The sequence below is a fragment of the Eucyclogobius newberryi genome, unplaced genomic scaffold (assembly GCF_026437365.1).
Source record: "Eucyclogobius newberryi isolate DKJ021-1_F unplaced genomic scaffold, fEucNew1.0.hap1 SCAF_15, whole genome shotgun sequence".
Taxonomy (NCBI): domain Eukaryota; kingdom Metazoa; phylum Chordata; class Actinopteri; order Gobiiformes; family Gobiidae; genus Eucyclogobius; species Eucyclogobius newberryi.
The window spans coordinates 27,534,813-27,554,888 of NW_027315779.1; the positions used below are offsets into that span (position 1 = coordinate 27,534,813).

Here is a 20,076-nt window from a genome sequence, read left to right on the forward strand (position 1 = left end):
TGACCTCTAAAAGCAGTGGAATACACAAAAGGTGAGGCTAAAACACGTGTATGAGTCTATATCTAAAGCTGTGCGCTCACTGACAGGACATGAAACTGAAACACGACTGTATTCATCGAGAAACACCAAAGGAAAAAGTGACCGTATGACATGACATCATCCTGCCGTCCCACAATCCCTTTGGTCTCTGCAGAGTAGCGAGCGATTACGCCCTGACGACTACGTTATGAAGCTAGCGCGGTTGCATAAAAACCTGGTCCAGTTACGTCAGAGAAGTGTTGCAGTAAATGTACTTTGTATTTGGTCCTTCATAAGAAACATTGGACGGGCAGTACGCGAGCCACCACATCCAATAAATATTTATGTATAGTACTGTAGTTCTTTACTATTGGGACGTCCACACCTTATTCTACACTTATTATTCTTAAAAATCCCCAGACCGCCTGTATTCAAACAGGAGTTTGGATTTCAATAACTGAGAAAATGAAAATATAATCAAAAATCCACTTGATAAAAACAAAGCCATTCGCTGTTCCTCTTCCTCCCTTTTCTTAACAAATGTGTCTCCTTCAAAATATTGTCATTTGAAACATATTCACCATGACACTAATTGGACAACGCCAAATCATGACCACGTCTTACACTTAATGAAACGTAAAAACACTATCTATGCATTCACACTCATTGGCAAATCATAAATAAACATCATCGTACGGGACAGTATTGAAACGCCCGGAACTTTGCCAGCGCAAATCAGTGGTCTTAACATAAGTTTAATCAGAAGAAGGCAAAAAATCACATCCCAACGCATAAGAGCGCATGGTGGCAACACTTAAGGAGAAAACAAACAAACAAACAAATCCAAAAAATAAAATCGTAAAAAGAAAGAGCGGCGACATGTGGAGAAATACAGTAACGTTTGCAGTAAAAATCAGGCATGCTCTAAGTTCTAATCTCTAAACCTGGAAAACACATTCAAAAAGCTAAATAGGCATCCACACATCTTTAACAATGACAAAATATCGACAAAAACAAAACAAATAAGGCAAAAAAACACAAGCACTGTTGGTAATGCGGCGGGTTCTGACCGTGTCCAAACCAATGCCATTTCATTTTGGAATCAGAGAAATTGGAATTTACGCGAAAAATCATTCTTCGTTTGGGTTTAGTTGGAGGTTACCGCCACCTACTGGGCTGGAGTGTAATGTAATGTACAGCTGTAAACGCAAGTCTATAACTAAGAGGTTTTTGTTTTGTTTTTCAATTTAAACCAACGATCAATGCGTCAAATGATCAGTTCTCCTTTTGGGTTTGGCTGGAGTTTGACAAGCCATCTTCATATGTATTACTGCCACCTAGTGCACTGGAGTGTGAATTGTAGATATTGATCGAGGATATGCCTTATTATCAATGCACGCAACGGCAAGGATAATTACATGTATTGTATTTAAAGCCGAGTTTTTGTGTGTTACTTTTCCCCGGCAGTTAGAAAGTAAAAGTACTGCCGGTCCTACAACTTATCAATGCATGCGGATTTCTCTTACGTGATAACTTGTTGTTCTTTTGGATTTAGCTGGAGTTGCACAATCTTCACCATCTTCCAATGCATTACCGCCACCTACTGAGCTGGAGTCAATGGCGCCTGTGTCTCTATACTCCAGCAAATGCTACACGTCGCTACATGCTACAAGCTGTTGCATTGTATTACTCACAGCGCTTCATGGTCAAAATTCACAGTGACGCGTTCTTTGACTTTTATTATTAACTGTTATTAATAATATTGGGTGGCGGTGGCATTTTTACGCAAACGTTCTTTGTCATGTTGTTGATGTCTATTTTGACATTAAATGTAGTCGTTGTGGCAAATGGAAAAAAACACTGGTACAAATTGGAAGTTTTCAAATATTTTTTTCCGACCACTTCAGTTTTTAATTCTAAATGTTCAAAAACAGAATCACGATAAAAATGCAGTTACATTTTGCAAAATGAAAACATTAGTTTGGACAAAGCCTTTCAGAAAGCTGTTCAAAGTGTAAGTGGTATTTGTCCTGTTGAACTTTATTTCCCAAACTTGTTTCTTGGTTTTGAGTGAACATTTTAAAAGGAACTAAGGCATGTGCAGGCTGTTACAGATCGTTCTAGTCAGAAAATAACCCATGTTCTATTTACAGATTTGCTGGAATGGTTCGATGCACTGCAGGAAAGGAAAATCCCAAAAAGCTATATTGTCTTGAAGTCTGAATATTAATTGTTTTTTTTTAAGTTGTAATTTCCTTTGGCCTTTAATTTATTTGACAGGCACCAAAGTGTTATTTTTGGTCTAGAGTTATTCATTTGAACCACAAAATTAGCCAATTTATTATTTCCCATTGCAGCCGATCCAAAATATCTTGTCAAATATTCTTGTCGAATCATTTAATAAATCAAAACTAATCAGATCTACTAAAATATTTCGTTATTTGATTCACTTTAACCATTTTTAATTTCCTTTTTCCGCAGTGTTTGAGATTTGCCGGAAAGGTACGGCACGTGACATTGCTTCGAGGTTTCAGTGACAGTGACCCCTCCCACCTCGTTTGCCCCACCCCCCTGGCCCCGCCTCTTCCTGTTTGCCGCGTTACGCCTTGCTCTCGTTGCCGTTGGCCTGGGGAGCCTCGCTGGGCACCGTCTTCACTTCGGGGGTGGTGGCGTTGTTTGGTTCAACCGTGCCGTTCTTCACCTCTCCATCGACTTTCGTGGCATCGTCTTTCACCGTTTTACCGCTGTAGCGAAAAGAAAACAGTCAGAGAAAGAAAAAAGACAGTTACATTTAGTGATAAGTAGAAGTTTTAAAGCCAAGTCCACGGGTGTCTTAATGTTTTGTACGTTATCCGTCTTATTTTTGTTGTATTTTTTAATCTATAGACACATAGTTCCAATGGCGGGTACAGGATGGGACATTGACTGCATTTTCAATAGGGGAGTTAGCATTAGCCGCAATGACACAGATAACAAAAAACAACAACCATACAATACGTTTTGGGGACTAAAAACCCTTCAACCACACGAGAGTAACAACAGAGCAACTTTAAAATATTGTTGCATTGTAGGATAATTTTGCGTAGTTTATTGACGTAGCGATTAGCATAAAAGCTAATCAGAACATGATACCGTCTCTTAAATATAATGTTAAACTGGACAAATCACACCAAAAAGTAATCCAAATTTTATGATGATTTAGAGTGTTTGGTTATGCAAACTTCAGTTATCTAGTTAGATCTAGTTTGATATCTGTGCAGCCTATAGATGTCAAAGTGTGTGTATGAAAATGAATCAAAATAGAAGGTTTGTATTGGTACCAGGCGTCATGCTTTGCACTTGAAGGTTACTCTTTACTCCAGCTATAGTTTGACTAATTGACATTATTTCAGATTTAAACAGTTTTGATTTATTTTCTTTTATATGTTTTAATCAGTGGTGGAAGTACAAAAGTAAAAGTTCTGTACTTAAGTAACATCTATATTCTAATCTGTATTTAAGTACATTTTACAGGAGATACTTTTTACTTTTACTTCACTATCTAAGAGCAGGAATCTGTAACTTTTGCTGCTCTACTTTTTGAAATGGACTGAAAAGTAAAAACAAAAAATCTTACGGTTTTATATTTTTAAGGTGCACTTAGATACTTTTAATATAGTAATGTAATACTTGAATATTGTTTTGCTGTACTTTTTCTGAAGTAACAAAATTAGTTTTAATATTTTTTTCATGCTGGTTGTTTTCAAAGTGCATTGTAAATAAAGTACATAAAGTAATAAATTGTATGGTAAGGAAAGGCTTGCTAGCTAGCTCTGGGATTAGCCTAGATATAGGAGCAAGAAAATGCTAACTCCATCGCGCTAACCACTCTGACCATTGATATTTAACATAACTTAGCCTGATCATTGCTGCTAAGTTACGTTCTACTAATATACCATACAAGCATAGTGCCAATTACAATTACTATACATTACAAATACACTAAAAGTACAACGACACTATTTACAAATTGTTAGCGTAGCAAAACACCCATCTACCCGCGGACTTGACCGTCGTTATTCAGATTTACTCTCATCAGTAAAGCAGAAAAACAGTAAAAAGCCAAAGTGAGGAGGTGAAAACATGCTGGATGCTTTGGGGGAATGTTTTTCCCCATGTGGAACAGAAAGCATTTCACACATAATGGGATAAAGTGCCCTATCCGCACCAGACATCAAATAGCGAGTACATGGATGTCACAGCTATTTCCGGGGAACAAAGGCTGCGGGATGAGACGGCAGCGGTACAGTAGAGCACAATGCACGGAGCCGACAACAACTGCGCCCGCAATGTACGCGGGAATTACACGCCGTCTGCTGCCCGCCGCGCCAACAAAGGGAGCAGACTTCAGCACTTAAGAACGCCATTGTTAGCGTCCCGGGCCTTTGTCGCTGTACATTTGTGCTTCTGTGGTTTTCTGAAACAGGTGTGAGAGGAGAGCGCTTGTAAATCTGTTGTCTTGTTATGCACTACGGGTGATTATGGGAGCTATTGTTAAAGTAGCATGCATTAGTTGTATTGTTATTGGCCTCTAAACATGCTCTTGACTAACTTTGCTTAGGCATCTTATGTTTTAGAATGTGATCTACTGGCAGCAGATATAGGGATGGGGAAAGAAACAAAAGCTAGCTTGCCCGATATGCTAATAATATAAGCATCTGATTGAAAGTAACACATTTTGATGGCAGGAACGCTCAGAATGTCTCTGGCGATGATTTATGGACTTGTAAAGATTTCTTTCTTTGACGTCACAATATTGGGAATGAGTTTTTGTGCGGCACAAAACTCCTTCTCCTTTGTTATAACCACAATTTGGTATCTGAGGAGTCAATGTAGTGAAACAGTGATGTGCTGAGTTTGATTTGAATAAACTATGGGCCTAAAACAAGTGTGTTCTGTTGTTGTGCGTCGGTGCTCTTGCTAATCCACTCATGTTGTTTTAGTGATGTTTTTCATTGCTTGAGGACAGACCTACACCTGCTTATTGTATAGCATTGTATTGTGTTAATCTGTCAACATAAAAGACTAATAAAAGCTCAGTCAAACACATTTATTTTGCTTGTTTATTTGATATTTTAATGATTATGTTACTGTGTTCAGCAACGCAAAGGGATTGTGGGCAAACGATATAGGTTATACAACAATGCTAACTATTGGTAACGCAATAGTAATGTAACGCTTTACTTTTGTAACACAGTAGTGCAGTAATTTAACATGTTAGTTTTCAGGGCAGGAACAAAGTAACGTAACAAGCTGCTTTTAAATCAACGCTACCCTTCACTTGTCCTCTCAGTCTTAGTTCATACTTCTTTTTCCAGCTCTCAAATTGTCTTCACTTGGAAAACCAACCAACTTCAATGCAAGTATTGTTTTAGCATCATTTGAACTGCCCCAAACCTCAGTGTGCCAGCAGCTCTCCTTGTCCTTGTGCCCTCTACCACCATTTGTTCAACAGGAGATTTTTTCCATATAACTACAATATTAAAAGTGTTTTTAATGTCTCAGAATGAATTTAAAATGTTTGATCAATTCTCACTTTAAGACTTTTAAAGCAAATGTGAGAAGGGAAAACACATTAATTTGAGTTGCTGTCTGGGGCCGCCTTATTAAAACGTGCTCTAACATTATTATTGGCCTTCTGAAAATACTTCTACCGGATTTTAAAAAATTGAATGTGGCTTCAGATTGTCAGGGCACATTTTGAACCATCTGGCCTTCAAGAGTTCAGCTGCACACCGTAAAACTACTTTGGGAGACATAATTATAACTAGTAAAATAGTGGGCCTGTTGCCTTGTTAACTTTTGCAGAAAGCAATAACATGTTTATTGGGAGGAAAACTTGGTTCAACAACTAAACTTGTTTCAGTAGACAACTTGTTGAGCCTTCTCCCATTGACAGGGAGGAAGACAAAGTATGTTTTAGTGAAGGTTGTATTACTTTCCAGAACATTTTGTATGGAGATTGCTTTTCCTATTTTTGGGAGTGTTTCCTTTTAATCCACTAATTCATCAGCCTAAATCATCAACAAATAAAACAATAGTAAAACTCCTTCTAGGTATTAAGATCTGGAAATGCATTTTTAAGGTGAGCCGTTAGATTCATTTGGGATATTGTTACTTTAAAATATATATATATATATATATGTTTTTTTTTTTTTTTTTTTTTTTACTCATAGGAGCTCAGCTCTTAAAGTAGAACAAAGAACCAAGAGTTTTACAGATCGTACAGAAAGGATTCGTTGATGTCTAATTCTAAAGCTGGATTTTACAAGCGGGAGAAAATGGATGGATCGAGTTTTGATTAATTTGTATTTATTTTGTATTTATTTCATTGCATTTTCTTTTGTTTCTATGTCAAGAAAATGAAGCCAGAAATTTAAATCTGCTGGCTATAAACCTTTTTTCAGATTTACTTCCCTTTTTTTTTTACATAGGAAATGTGTAATCTATACACTTAAAGTACCTGATTTTAAAGTCTTAAAATGTGAACAAGATAACTTATTCATTTTGAACTCTGCAATGAGCTTATAAGCACCTTTCACATCTCTCTGAACTCAAAGCGATTTTTACCACCACGGTAAAGCTAACAAACATTAGCATGCTAATCCCGCGCTTCCTGCTTAGCAGAGAATAAAACGCTCAATAATTAGATAAAGAGAAAGCACTGCGGTCTCATTTTTACCCAAATAGATGCTTTTAAAACATAACTGCACAGGGGTAAAACAGATATTACTTAAAAAAAATCAGGCACAGCCTCTTTAAAATTCTTCCTATCTACCTGAAGCGTGGCAAACAATAAAGTGTTTCAGCAACATTTCTACTTAGACTCCATATTCATAGACCTTATAGAGAACCTTCTTGCTGTGAGAGAAGCTGTGCCTGTGTCCATCTCGTTCTAAATCTAACCCCATTTTAGGGCGCATTCACACACGGTCCAAATTTAGCCCAGTTTAGTCCGAATGTACTTAGATCGGCCCTGTTCTAGTCCTGGTTTACTCCCGTTCTAATCCTGGTTTACTCCTGGTCTAGTCCTGGTTTACTCCCGTTCTAGTCCTGGTTTACTCCTGTTCTAGTCCTGGTTTAGTCCTGTTCTAGTCCTGGTTTACTCCCGTTCTAGTCCTGGTTTACTCCTGGTCTAGTCCTGGTTTACTCCTGTTCTAGTCCTGGTTTACTCCTGTTCTAGTCCTGGTTTACTCCTGGTCTAGTCCTGGTTTACTCCTGTTCTAGTCCTGGTTTACTCCTGGTCTAGTCCTGGTTTACTCCTGGTCTAGTCCTGGTTTACTCCTGGTCTAGTCCTGGTTTACTCCTGGTTTACTCCTGGTCTAGTCCTGGTTTACTCCCGTTCTAGTCCTGGTTTAGTCCTTTTCTAGTCCTGGTTTACTCCTGGTCTAGTCCTGGTTTACTCCTGTTCTAGTCCTGGTTTACTCCTGGTTTACTCCTGGTCTAGTCCTGGTTTACTACTTTTCTAGTCCTGGTTTACTCCTGGTCTAGTCCTGGTTTACTCCTGGTTGTTCTCCTGGTCTAGTCCTGGTTTACTCCTGTTCTAGTCCTGGTTTACTCCTGGTCTAGTCCTGGTTTACTCCTGGTCTAGTCCTGGTTTACTCCTGGTCTAGTCCTGGTTTACTCCTGGTTTACTCCTGGTCTAGTCCTGGTTTACTCCCGTTCTAGTCCTGGTTTAGTCCTTTTCTAGTCCTGGTTTACTCCTGGTCTAGTCCTGGTTTACTCCTGTTCTAGTCCTGGTTTACTCCTGGTTTACTCTTGGTCTAGTCCTGGTTTACTACTTTTCTAGTCCTGGTTTACTCCTGGTCTAGTCCTGGTTTACTCCTGGTTGTTCTCCTGGTCTAGTCCTGGTTTACTCCTGTTCTAGTCCTGGTTTACTCCTGGTCTAGTCCTGGTTTACTCCTGGTCTAGTCCTGGTTTACTCCTGGTCTAGTTCACCTTTATATTTCAGAGTTTCGTCCAAGTTTTGTCCCCATTTTGACGCTGTCGTGTCAAGCGAGACAAACTCCACTCCAGACAAAATCCAAAACAACCGCCCGACTCTTGACACTCCTGCTCCGCCCGAGTCCGAGCGGCGCTTGGATCGGGCGCTGGACTCGCGAGGAGGTGCTGAAGTCGCTCTCCTCGACACGTTTGCTGACAGAAAAAGCCGGCGTGCTCATCACGTCCGCCCGAGCGAGATGGAGACGGACGACCGGAGGCGGGTAAAGGAGAACGCGCCGGTGATTGTCAGTAAGACTCCTTCATCCGTCATGAGTCCAGAGAAGCGTCGTCATGGAGCCCGTCTGACAGAACCGTCTGACAGAACCGTCTGACAGAACCTTCAGGGCCAACGAGAACTCGAGCAGAACAGACCGGGGATTTTCAGAAGACGCTACAAAACAGGTATTTACCCATCTTTTTTAGCGGTAGTTTTTGTCCTCGCCCTGTTCGGTAACCCGGACGATGTGTTGTGTTGTCGCGGTGGCTTCAACTGACGCTCGGTTTGAATGTATTTGGGCTTTTTCACAGATTTTATTTTGAAAAAGGGAAGTCAAATTGAAAAGTCTCAATTCAAAGTGTAAAGATTTAAGATGCACAGATTCACTCACTTGGATCGATAAATTACGATTTTGGATTAAGAAAAATAAATAGATCTATGTTTACTACAAAAGTCAGCAACTGAAAAAATGTCAACATATTTTTCTGGGATAAAAAAATTAAATGAGAAATATTGAAAATACAGAACGTGATGAAACAAAGTCTTCCGTCAGTATTTTGAGGTGGTACCAGAGCATGCAGCGTGACATGGGATGGGATGGGTGCGTATGTTAAAAATGACTGATGTTCATACTCATTTTGACTCGCGGTGCTCTGGGGGGCGAGCTCTTCCGTGGCCCCGCCTTCTACGGGACAGCTGTTTACTGGTTGGACGTTAGCGACAGGAGGAGGAGGGCTGCTGATTGGTTCGGGGGGACTTTTGGGGGGCTGGGCTTCACTTAGGTCAACCAGGGCTCCCACTTCGGGCTGCGGGGTCGAGCCGGGAGAGTTCTGGGGGGCCGGGGCGGCTTTAGCGGGGCTAGTGGTTAGCGTGGTGCACTCGCTAACCGGGCTGCTCTGTGCCGTGCTATAACTCTCGGCTACGGAGTTAGCGGCGGTGGAGGAGGGGAGCAGGGCAACGGTGGGGGCGGAGGAGTCGTGGGAGGCGGGCCTGTGCGGGAGAGGGGGTGGGGTGGGGAGGGGAGGGGCAAATACAGGGGTAAAAGGGTAAAGCATAGAAGGGAGGGGGAGGGTGCAGGTGTCGTTAGAAGACAAAGTGAGTGCAAATCAAAAAAGAAAAGGTGTACAGTCAAAAATGTTTGCAACACAAGACATAATAAAACAAATATTGGAACTTAAAGGTGGTAGGTTAGCATTTAGGTTAATATGTAGCATAGCATTGTGTTAAAACATCTATGATACATTTAGAAGCGTGTTTTGTAGAGCGTGGCCTGGACAAAATAACATGATCTGGTGAAATGTTTTCTTTAAAAGGGGCTGTACCAATTTTAAAGTTAAATATCCAGAAAGTGTTCACAGTGTGTCACTTTTTCCACATTTTGTTGTCACAGCCTTGGCCCCAGTCTGAGGTCCGGAGCCTCTGGAGCAGGATGTCACTGTACATGTACCTGCGGCATTCATCTTTCCGTTGATCCTGACTAGACTTCCACTTCCTGCGCCTGAAAAACCTCCACAGCCTGATGCTGCCACGCCCATGCTTCACTGTCGGGATGGTCCTGGCCAGAGGAGGGGCGGGGCCTGGTTTCCTCCACACAGGACATGTCCAAGCAAAGAGTTCAACCTTTGCTTCATCAGGCCAGAGAAGATAGTTCCTCATGGTCTGCGAGTCCTTCAGGGGCCTTTTTACAAATGTGAGGAGTGGCTTCTGTCTGACCACTCTACCACACAGGCCTGATTGGTGGCTGTTCTTCTAGAAGGTTCTCCTCTTTCCACAGAGACACGCTGGAGATCTGTCAGAGTGACCATCAGGTTCTTGGTCACCTCCCTGACTAAGGCCCTTCTCCCTCCATTGCTTCTGTTTGGCCAAGTCCAGCTCTAGGAAGAGACTTCGTTCAAACTTTTTTCAATTTCTGGATGATGGAGGCGATTGTGCTCTTAGAAACCTTCACTGCGGCTGTTTCCGTCCCTTCTCCAGATCTGTGCCTTGTCTCTGAGGTCTTCCTGTCTTGGTTTGTGCTCTGACATCACTGTTTACTGTGGGACCTTCTATAGACAGGAGTGAGCTTTTCAAATCGCGTCAAATCAACTGACTTTACCACAGATGGACTCCAGTCAAGCTGTAGAAGCATCTCAAGGATGATCAGGGGGGAAACGATGTCCCTGAGCTCAGTTGTGAGTGTCATGGCACCTCATCATTGTCAATTTTTTTTTTTTTTTTTTAAATACATTTTAAGAATTTTAACAACCTTCTTTCACATTGTCATTATGGAGTATTGTCCGTGGAATAATACTGAGGTAAGTAATGAATTATTTTTGGAGTAAGGCTGTAACAGAACAAAATGTGGACAAATGCGCAACATAAACTCTTCTTCTTTAGTTTTTTAAGATGGTAAAATTAGGTACAGCACCTTTAATTTGAATCTATTGAGTTTTGTAGAAAAAAGTTAATATAAATGCAACTCAATATCTAAATATAAACACAACTTTGCATTTTAATTCATACAAATATTCACAAATAATCTGATAACTACAGTACAATAATCAGATAACCCAATAATTAGATTTGATGTGTAGTGTGTGTTTACAGCAAAAGAGAAATCAGATTTTGTTTAAAAATTGTCACTAAATCAATGGATTTTTTGGAGTAACTTGAATTTTAAAAACATTATTTCAATCTTTAAAATATTCTCTCTTATCTTTGTCTTTGCCACATTTTTTTCTCCATTTTTCCTCACAATTCTTCTTGTCAAAACCTACACAAGTTTGAAGAAATCTGATTACTCACGTCTGATAAAAGAGTTTACACGAAATCTCAATAATTTGACAACTCCACAAATCAGAAAATGATCAGATTTTTGATTTTGTGAACATAGCCAGCGCTGATTCTAAATTAAACGAGACTTCCACTTTTAAATCCAGGTTTAACAGCGCCTAATGCCCAGTTTGTTACTCACTCTGGCTCCGTCAGAGGGGTGGTCTCGTTGGGCTCAGTGGCGCCCCCTTTCTCCTGGTTTGGAGTGTTCTCTTCCTCGGTCCTGACCTCCACAATGGGCTCCTTCGACTCGTCTTTCCTGTCAGTCATAAACAACAGCGTGTTGGTCTTGAACATCTCTTTTCTCTGCACACTGCGGTACTTTATTCATCATTATGTTCATATTTACACCAAACGCAGGGCTAGAAAGTGCCACATACACAGCCCTTTATTCAGAATGACAGTCAGGACTAAACATACATACATTTATTTGTATTATATATTAATTAACATAATTGTTTTTTTCTCTGTGTATCAAAATCTTAAATTAAAAGTTCTTTGTGTAGTTTCCTTACATAAATAGGGAAAGAATTACTGGTATTCCAAGTTTTTTTTTACCATACAATGTTTTCTTTCATAAATAAGGCCTAAATCTGAAACATCAATAGAGCCACAATGAAATATCTTGCTACAGTTTATGGACATACAAGGTACAGACTGTAATTCATTATTGAGTTTTTAAACTACTTAATGATAAACTATAAAATATAACACAAGGACTTTCATAGAGCGCAGTACAAAATAAACACTATTTCACTTATTAACTGACATCAGATCTAATAAATTATGGTTATTAAGTCTTTAAAACAAAAAGCAAGCAACAATTTTGAATTTCCACGCTAGAATTTTAATGTATTTTTTAGATTACGAATGATGGAAGAAATACTATTTTTTGGCCTGAAAATGTTATTTTTGTAACATTTGTGTCAAGTATGTGATGCATCTGTAGATAAAAGGAAAAACGATTGTGGAGTCAACATTTCTGTAATTATTTGACCAGTAAAACCTAAAAATACCGACTTTGCCTTCATAAAAAATACTAAATATCTGTCATAATCTCATAGTAAACAAACAAATGCCGTCAAATCCAATGTCAAATGTTAAAAAACCCGGCTCACATTTGTCTTTGTTGTTTGAGTGCTTTTACTTTGACAAAACCCCCTGGATCTTTCATACTTTGTGACATTCTGAGATGAATCACAGCTTATCTATTGACATCATGAAATCACACTCTGTTCCACTTCACTTTTGGAAACATTCTGATTTAAAACAAACTTATGCAGGATTACTCAAACGAGCACCAATCACTCAAATTACAATTCTGAAGGAAACAAACGAGGAGGAAACGCCGCTGTATCGAGGCTTAAAAGCTCATTCAAGTTTATTTACGCCTCTACGCCTGAAACTCGCTCGTCTCCCGGGACTGTGCCAGCGAGCTCGACTTTCCCGACGCAGGCTTCAGTACGTGACATCTGGCTTTTCTCTTCTCAGCTCCAAATCCACGCGTCTCCTGTGATTTTCTCGCACAGAAATAGCAACTGCGGCGGTTGGAGACACGCGCTCCCATCGGCGATCAACACTCACGTTCTGTTCATACCTGCTGTGAGCTTTTATGTTTGGAATCATTTTACACAACTGGAACGAATGTTAAAGATTAAAGTGAGATTTAAAATGAGACAATATAAGCAAATATTTATATAATCTTTTCTTTTCTTGGTCAGTTTGCACTTTCAAGAGCCAAACTTTTACAACCGATATTATTGTTTCATTGAAGTGACTTTATTCTAAGGTTGTTTTCTACAAATGCGTTTATCTCCATTGAGACAGTCCTTAAAGTAGAACCTACAAACATCAGACTTTACAATCTTGGACTGAACAACATATTGATGAAACGTGCGGAAGGATTTGTTTTACTGAATTTCTTTGCCAAAATTTAAATATTTAAACACATTTTCAGGGAGATCAAGCTAACCTTTCTGTAAAAATGTTGTATTTATTTAATAGCTTAACAAAATTCTCCAATAAACTTTCAGATTTATGCACCAAATATGAGATTTTTATTTTCTTTTTCAACAGGATTTTGACAAAACGTACTAAAGGATTTTTTAAAAATATATATATATATTTTTTTTTGCCAAAATTGGCCAAAATTTGAATTTTTACACACATTTTCAGTGAGAACAATAACTTAAAAACTAAATAAGATATCAAAATGTATTTTATGTACCAAATATGTGCATTGATTTTTTGATTTATTTTTTTCACAAGATTTTGATGAAACATCCTGAAAGATCTGTTTTACTGGGCCAAAATTCGCTATTTTTTTTACACATATTTTCTGTGAGATCAAGTTCAAAAAAACTCAAAAAAAGATATTCAAATTTCTTTCTGTACATTTTTTCAGCTCAGTTCATGTTTCAGATTTATGTAGCAAATATGTGATTTTACACATTAAATGCCTTACTTATAACTGACAACATAACATGAAGTTTATGTATATATATATATATATATATTATATATATATATATATATATATATATATATATACACTTATCATCTCTCGACTTAAAATGACGCAACTGAGTTCAGAAACATTTGCTGAGCGCTCGACTGTACGAGTGGACTCATGATCCGAACACAACAAACTGTCCAAACTGTCCCGGGTTTAGCGCAGCAAACTTACGTGAACGCGGCCTGTCCCTCCTCGATGTCCTTCCCCTTCGCCCCGGGTCCCGCCTTTCCGCAGACGTTGACGGCGAGGCACATGAGCAGGCCGCACTTGTTCAGGAAGAAGCAGGTCACGTCCACGCTCACCAGCAGCAGGAAGAAGACCACGATCAGGATCCCCACGATGGTCCCGGTCCCCAGGCCTGAGCCGTTGTCTACAGGGGGACACAAGGAGACGCAAAAGGGGACAAAGAGACAGCAGAGGGTGGAGTGGAGGTAAGAGGGAGACAAGAGACATGCCGTGGTCAGGACTGAGTGGAAATGTGTGAGTGTTTCTTTGTAATGGGACAACTGTAACAAGCCCTCAAATCCAATCAATTTATTCATTTTTAATCCTCAGGCGTAAAAAACAAAACTCCTCCTGAAGCTATTTTGTGACACAAATATATACACAAATGTACTTCACATTACAAACATTTCAAACAAGAAAAAAATATAGATAAAAAATAAATAAATACGCATTTTCTCAGGATACAAACAGTGAATTCATTTTTGTTTTACCGTTTGAAACACCCCTATGGTGCGGCCCCGGTGGTGGAGTGGTTAGGTCACAGCACACATATGCCGGGCTATTTAATTTGTACAAACTCCTGTCCTTAAAGCCAGTGTAGGTCCCACAGGAGCACACGGGAGCAGGCGTTGCCATGGAGCTCACACCTCTCTGTGGACTGCGGCCGGTCGGCTCTGGTGATGCAGTTGTTATTTGCTATTTTAAACTATGTCACATGTTTTTATCCTCGAGTGGCCAGAAAAGACAAAAATATGCATTTTACACACAACAAAGTGCAAATGTTGTGAATAAGTTAGAACGAATTAGAAATATTAAAAACTACAAATGTATAGGTCTAAAGTGAGGATGTGTTTTAGAAAGAATGGTCTTTTTTAATTCTTTTTTCAAGTTATGAGAAATACAAAATAGTTGTATTTAACATTGTATAATATGGGAAATAGGACTGCCACAATGTCCCTCTGAAAAACAGTGAAGTGAAATAGTGGAAGTCCTAGGACCTAAAGGACCTAAAGTAACTTTAAGAGGGTTTTATATGAATTTTGTGCCTATTTTTTTATGTTTTTTATTTTGTCATTGCGACGCTGAAATCTTAAAACACATTTATCAAGGAACACATTTACCAATAATTATTCCCTTGCACAAAGAATCTCCCAAAACTCCCCAAAATTGTCCCATGAGGGCCTGGGGGGTAAAGCCGTTTCAGTAAATATAAAGCATTGGCTAATTGTATGGATTAAAGATGTAACTTTTCTGGTTTAGGGCCTGACACCCGCTTGTCTTGTTGCTTTGCCTGGAATATTTCACATTATAGTACGACATCTTTATTTACAGAGCACAATTTGTACACATAGTACTCCAAAGATTACATTAAAATCACACAAAAAACTGATTAAAAAAATTTCGATCAGGATTTTTGCACGTTTTCACAAAATCAACACTTTACGGCCATGAACCAATAGTGCATCTTCGATTTCGATAAAGAACCAATCAGCAAGCAGCACTACAGCCCGAAGAGAACCTGATCCGAGTAATGGGAAAGTTTGAGGAAAAATAGGCCTTTAAGAGCTGGAAAACCCATGTAGAAATGTGTGTACTTGTATATTTTAACTGCAACGATCGTACCTTTACCTTTCACAACTCCGCTGCGATGTATTTGGTCAGATAAGTCACTGACAACATCTTTTTTGAGTAACAATCGAACACACCAGACATTTCAACTCTCCGCCAATTCAAAATTCAACACTTGCGCTCCCTTTTGACAATAAATAAAACATCTTCAAACTTCATCTTGCATCTCGAAGTTTCCCCTCCGGAGTGGATTCTAATACTTCTGATCTCAGCTGTCGACAAGTCACAGTGCCGTGTGCAAAGCAATAAGCCTATGCACGACAGATGAAAGAGAGTGTGTTCTCAAACTTTATATTGGTTTTATAGTCTGGCTGCAAAGTCATCACACTCGACACACTTGGGGAGTTCAATTTCATCACAAGAGCCGGAGCACACTCAGATGAACAAAAGGAATTATGTTTGCCGCTGCATATGCAAACCAAATATGACATTATAGTGGCTGTAAATTAATTCTTGCAATAGGTGAGGAGCCGGGCTTGACTGATGCCTGAGAATGCTTTTTATTGCATACACGTTTCCTATAATGTGCGTTATTAATGAGAATGTAGAACAGTTCATTGTTTCCTGTGAAAAAAACAAAGAAATAAATTGGGCGTTCATGACGAAGAGCGTCCTCCTACTCTCATTGGGCCTTCACATTAAAATAAAGATAATTTAAATCAGATGTATTATTATTATTTTTAGATATTTAGTATTGCATATTAATGGCATTAATTGTCATTTTACATTTTGTTCTCTGTTAACATTAATATTGATCCAAAACGGCTTAGTAAATAGATGCAGGTTCACTGACTTCCTGTTTAACATGGTAGAACAGATAAGCCCCGCCTCTTCATAGTGGCATCGCTATGAAGCAGATTTTTATTTACATGTTTTTTATATTTTCTAAAGTGGCTACGTGGCATTTTAGAACTCTACATGTGTCACTCGGCGACTTCATAAATAATCACAACTAAGAACATGGATGTGGGTGGGGATAGAACAGGGGTGGGCAATTATTTTCCTCCGAGGGCCATATTTGAATCCAGGCAAGTAGCGGAGGGCCGGCCCGTCATCATTGGTGTGAAAAAAAAATAAATCCCAAAAATTAAACATCAAATAAAATATAACTTTTCTGTCAAATATAGGCTATTGAATCTATTATTTAAATCATTTCACGTCATATTTATTAAGGATACAAGTGCAGACAGATGCCTGAGGGCAAAAAAGGAAAAAAAAATAATAATAATTAAAAAAAAAATTACTCGGACAAGCTTGGCGGGCCGGATTGAAAGGCCCTGTGGGCCGGATGTGGCCCGCGGGCCGTAGTTTGCCCACCCCTGGGATAGGGGTTAGGTGAAAACAGGATTTTTTGGGGCACTCTAGCCTCATTTTGCAGGACAATACAGGATTAACTCAAACATGCAGGGAGTGATCAAAATACAACTTTGAGTAAACTAATGCATGAGAAAACTGTTGTAACAAGGTTTAATGCCCATTTAAGTTATTGATTTTGCATCATATGTCTCCTTAAAGAAGACATTATGGTTTTGTCTGCGACTTATGACACCTGTGGATCATTACTTTATATTTAGGACATCTTCAATCACAATACACAGGACGGCTGACATTGTTGTCCTCCTTGCTCGTTTATTCACAGGTCCGAAGTGACATCGCACACTTGTTGCAAGCTGAGTTGTGGGCTTAGCCAAAAACAACTCTCAAAAGAAAAGTCTATTCTTCTTCTGTAATATCCCAAAAGACTCTGTTTGACGTCGCAAATGGTTCAGGCAGTCAGCAGTCGGCTAATGCTAGTTTACACTTTAAACTGCCACATTAATTGCGTGGCTATGCTAATAAACGTTATTAGCCGACTTACAGACTTAGCGATTGCCTCATTTCCTACTGTCCAGGTGGTATATTTTAGGATCAGGCTTTGGGAGCTTGTCTGTACGGAGCGCTTCTGTGGACGAGGTAACTTGAGGTAAATGTTTGCAAAAGTTAGTTGTGGCAAGTTTTGGCTGCTTTTAAGTGTTGTCAGCGACTCGCAGGCCCTTTGCATTTTACATTTCATCACCTAACAGCGGAGATAGGCTACAACAAAGGGTGACGTCCTCAAAATGGCGACGACGGAAACCCATGAATATTTACCACCAAGATCTTGATACAACGCAAAGCCAATCCATGTTTGCCCGTAAGCAATATGAGATAAGAGAATATTATAAATGATCAGAATATATGTTTTATTTTGTGTTATAAAACTGGCTTTAGGTTGTGATTTATCTTTATGTTCTGTCCCGTTCCTCCCGTCTCTTCCAGCCCATATAAGGAACTCCACTCCCTGATCATCTTAAAACAACAAGTCGAGTTTCATACCAGTTTGCTCCAGCTGCTGTTCTTCTTCATTATATTTGCTATGAAACCATTTTTGGGTCCAAAAGTGCTGGAACTCCCTGTTTTCTCCCACGTAAACATGAACTTGGCTCGCGGGAGGAGTAAACCGGATTTACCGGAGCGAGGGATTTGAGGGGCTTTGCATTTGGAAGAAGTGTTATCTTTAATTATTTTGGAATTTGACGACACTTGAATTAACCCCGGTGCAAAAATAGGAACATGACAAGCTGTAGTTCACCCTTGCTGACTTGGAATAACATTCAGGGAGTCAGGGAGTCAGTCAAAAGAGGAACTGTTATCTAAATAAATTATGTGAATAGATAGACAGCAATATGGGAGTGGTAAGATGAATAATTACAAAAACATACTTTTTGTTTCGCAGATCCTTGTCAGTTAGAAAGGTTTCTTCTTGGCATGAATATTGTATTTTAGTTTAAAAAAAAGAAAATGTATTCTTCAGAAGTAGCTGTTTTTAACATTTGACTATCTGTATGTTATATATGTCATATTTTAACTTGTAAAAAGTGATGAGACCAAACATAACTTATGAGTACTGGAAGTAACCCAAGTTCTCTGAGTAAAGAGACCTTTTACCATAAACATATTTGTCAGTTCTTAACATATTTGTTGTTCAATAGAAATGTATGTGTAATGTTGACATAAATATACATAATACATAATCCTAATAAAGTTAAATGGGCAATTTTGCAATCCATCATAAATCGGTATATATTTTTAAAAACAATGACCTGCTGTATTCTAAATATTCAAATTAGACATGATCTAGTTTATATCTCACTATATTTCAGATCTGCAGTTCATATACATTAGGATGAGTATAGTAGATGTATTGAAAAAATGATAATATCGCAGTAACTATCGCAAGTTAAGTTAAGTTAATTTTTTGTAATAACTACACTTTGTAATAACTACACTTTAAATCAATCAATTAATCAAAATAATAATCTCTAATCCCTCCTTTAATATCTTCTATCTATTCGATCATTTTAACTATAAAGATTAGAATATTTGTACTATGTTATGGCAAAAATTGTGGTTGAGGTTCACATATTGCACAAAACATAATTTTTAATGAACGGGCACCACAAATAGTGTATTAAGAATGATTCAGGCTTAGTAAAAACTTAATTAATACCCTAACTTCTTAATTAAGTATAATTAGCACTAAATGAACATATGTCTGTGTCATTTCATGTCTGTGTCATTTTGAAATTTGTATGTAATTCTTGCTTTGTTTAAGCAATAAAACATATTTTTTCAGCACATGGCATGTTTTGGAGTGTGTATAAAGTCCAGACAATGATTATTTGATTACTAAACTAGTATAAATATAAATAATCATTAGTAATTGATTAGTTGTGATAAATGAATGAACTTGTTTCAAATCAATAAAGCTGTACGGTTTTGTCACTATCGCGCATCCCTTGTACAGACATCATTATTGATATATAAATATATTCACCCGAGCTGATGTACTTTCTGTGTATTACTCCATGTCTCTGTAACATCACAGGTAATGGACACTCCACTATGTTTATCTGCAGCCACACTTTCTTGCAATAACACACTCAGCCGTCCTCATTTATCACTCAAATCCGCTCGTCACGTCTGCGCCGAATCTGTAATTTCCTCTAATGGCGGTGATCAGGACGGCGCACCATATACTTTCCAAGAGTTGACAGGCGCACGCGTACAACCCTGCCGCACTCCTCTGCGCGCCGCTTCATTTGCATTTTAACACGCGCGATAAATCATGCGGGGGGGGGGATTTCGGGACGAAGCGTTACCCGGGGAGAGGCGGCTCTACCCGTGGGCATTGCCAGCAGCCCTCTCTCCACCCCGAACGCTCCAAAGATACAGTGTCAAGCTCGGAATACTGTTTTCCCGACTCGGTGATGTCGTTTACGCGCGCAGCGGGGAACTTGTGCTTCGCGGAGGTTTGAGGATAGAGAATTTTGGGGAGCTATGTAAGAAGGATGGAATAAATCTGTATGTTGTTGTGAGGAGTTGCTGGGGTCGTCTGAGGTGGATGCAATGAATCATCTGTAATCTTCTGCATCAACTTCTTCTCTCAACTATTTTAAAGTGACATGTTGAGCATCTAATTTAAAGGTTGAATGGACGATTTTTTTGGCATAAATCTGAGTCTTATTTCCTCGTGGCGTGGACTGCCGATTAGTCCTGCCACGTATCAATCATAAAACGCACCTATCGCTCACCTGCAGCCGCGAGCGAATCGTCCCAC

The 20,076-nt window shown here is 39.1% G+C and overlaps 1 protein-coding gene across 6 annotated transcripts in view; it reads right to left on the bottom strand.

Annotated features, from left to right (window-relative positions):
* Positions 1 to 2,450: 2,450 nt before the first annotated feature.
* Positions 2,451 to 20,076, bottom strand: part of ncam1a (neural cell adhesion molecule 1a) — a 527,426-nt gene continuing 509,800 nt past the window's right edge. For 4 of the 6 annotated variants that reach the window (XM_072446941.1, XM_072446940.1, XM_072446939.1 and 1 more), the window contains 4 exons: positions 13,755 to 13,953; positions 11,211 to 11,327; positions 8,891 to 9,247; positions 2,451 to 2,762 (listed from right to left, as the gene is read on the bottom strand). In XM_072446941.1, the coding sequence (XP_072303042.1) occupies positions 2,618 to 2,762; positions 8,891 to 9,247; positions 11,211 to 11,327; positions 13,755 to 13,953 (818 nt within the window). In that variant the 3' untranslated portion in view covers positions 2,451 to 2,617. The remainder of the gene's footprint in view (positions 2,763 to 8,890; positions 9,248 to 11,210; positions 11,328 to 13,754; positions 13,954 to 20,076) is intronic. The other 2 variants (XM_072446942.1, XM_072446944.1) reach the window with 1 other exon arrangement.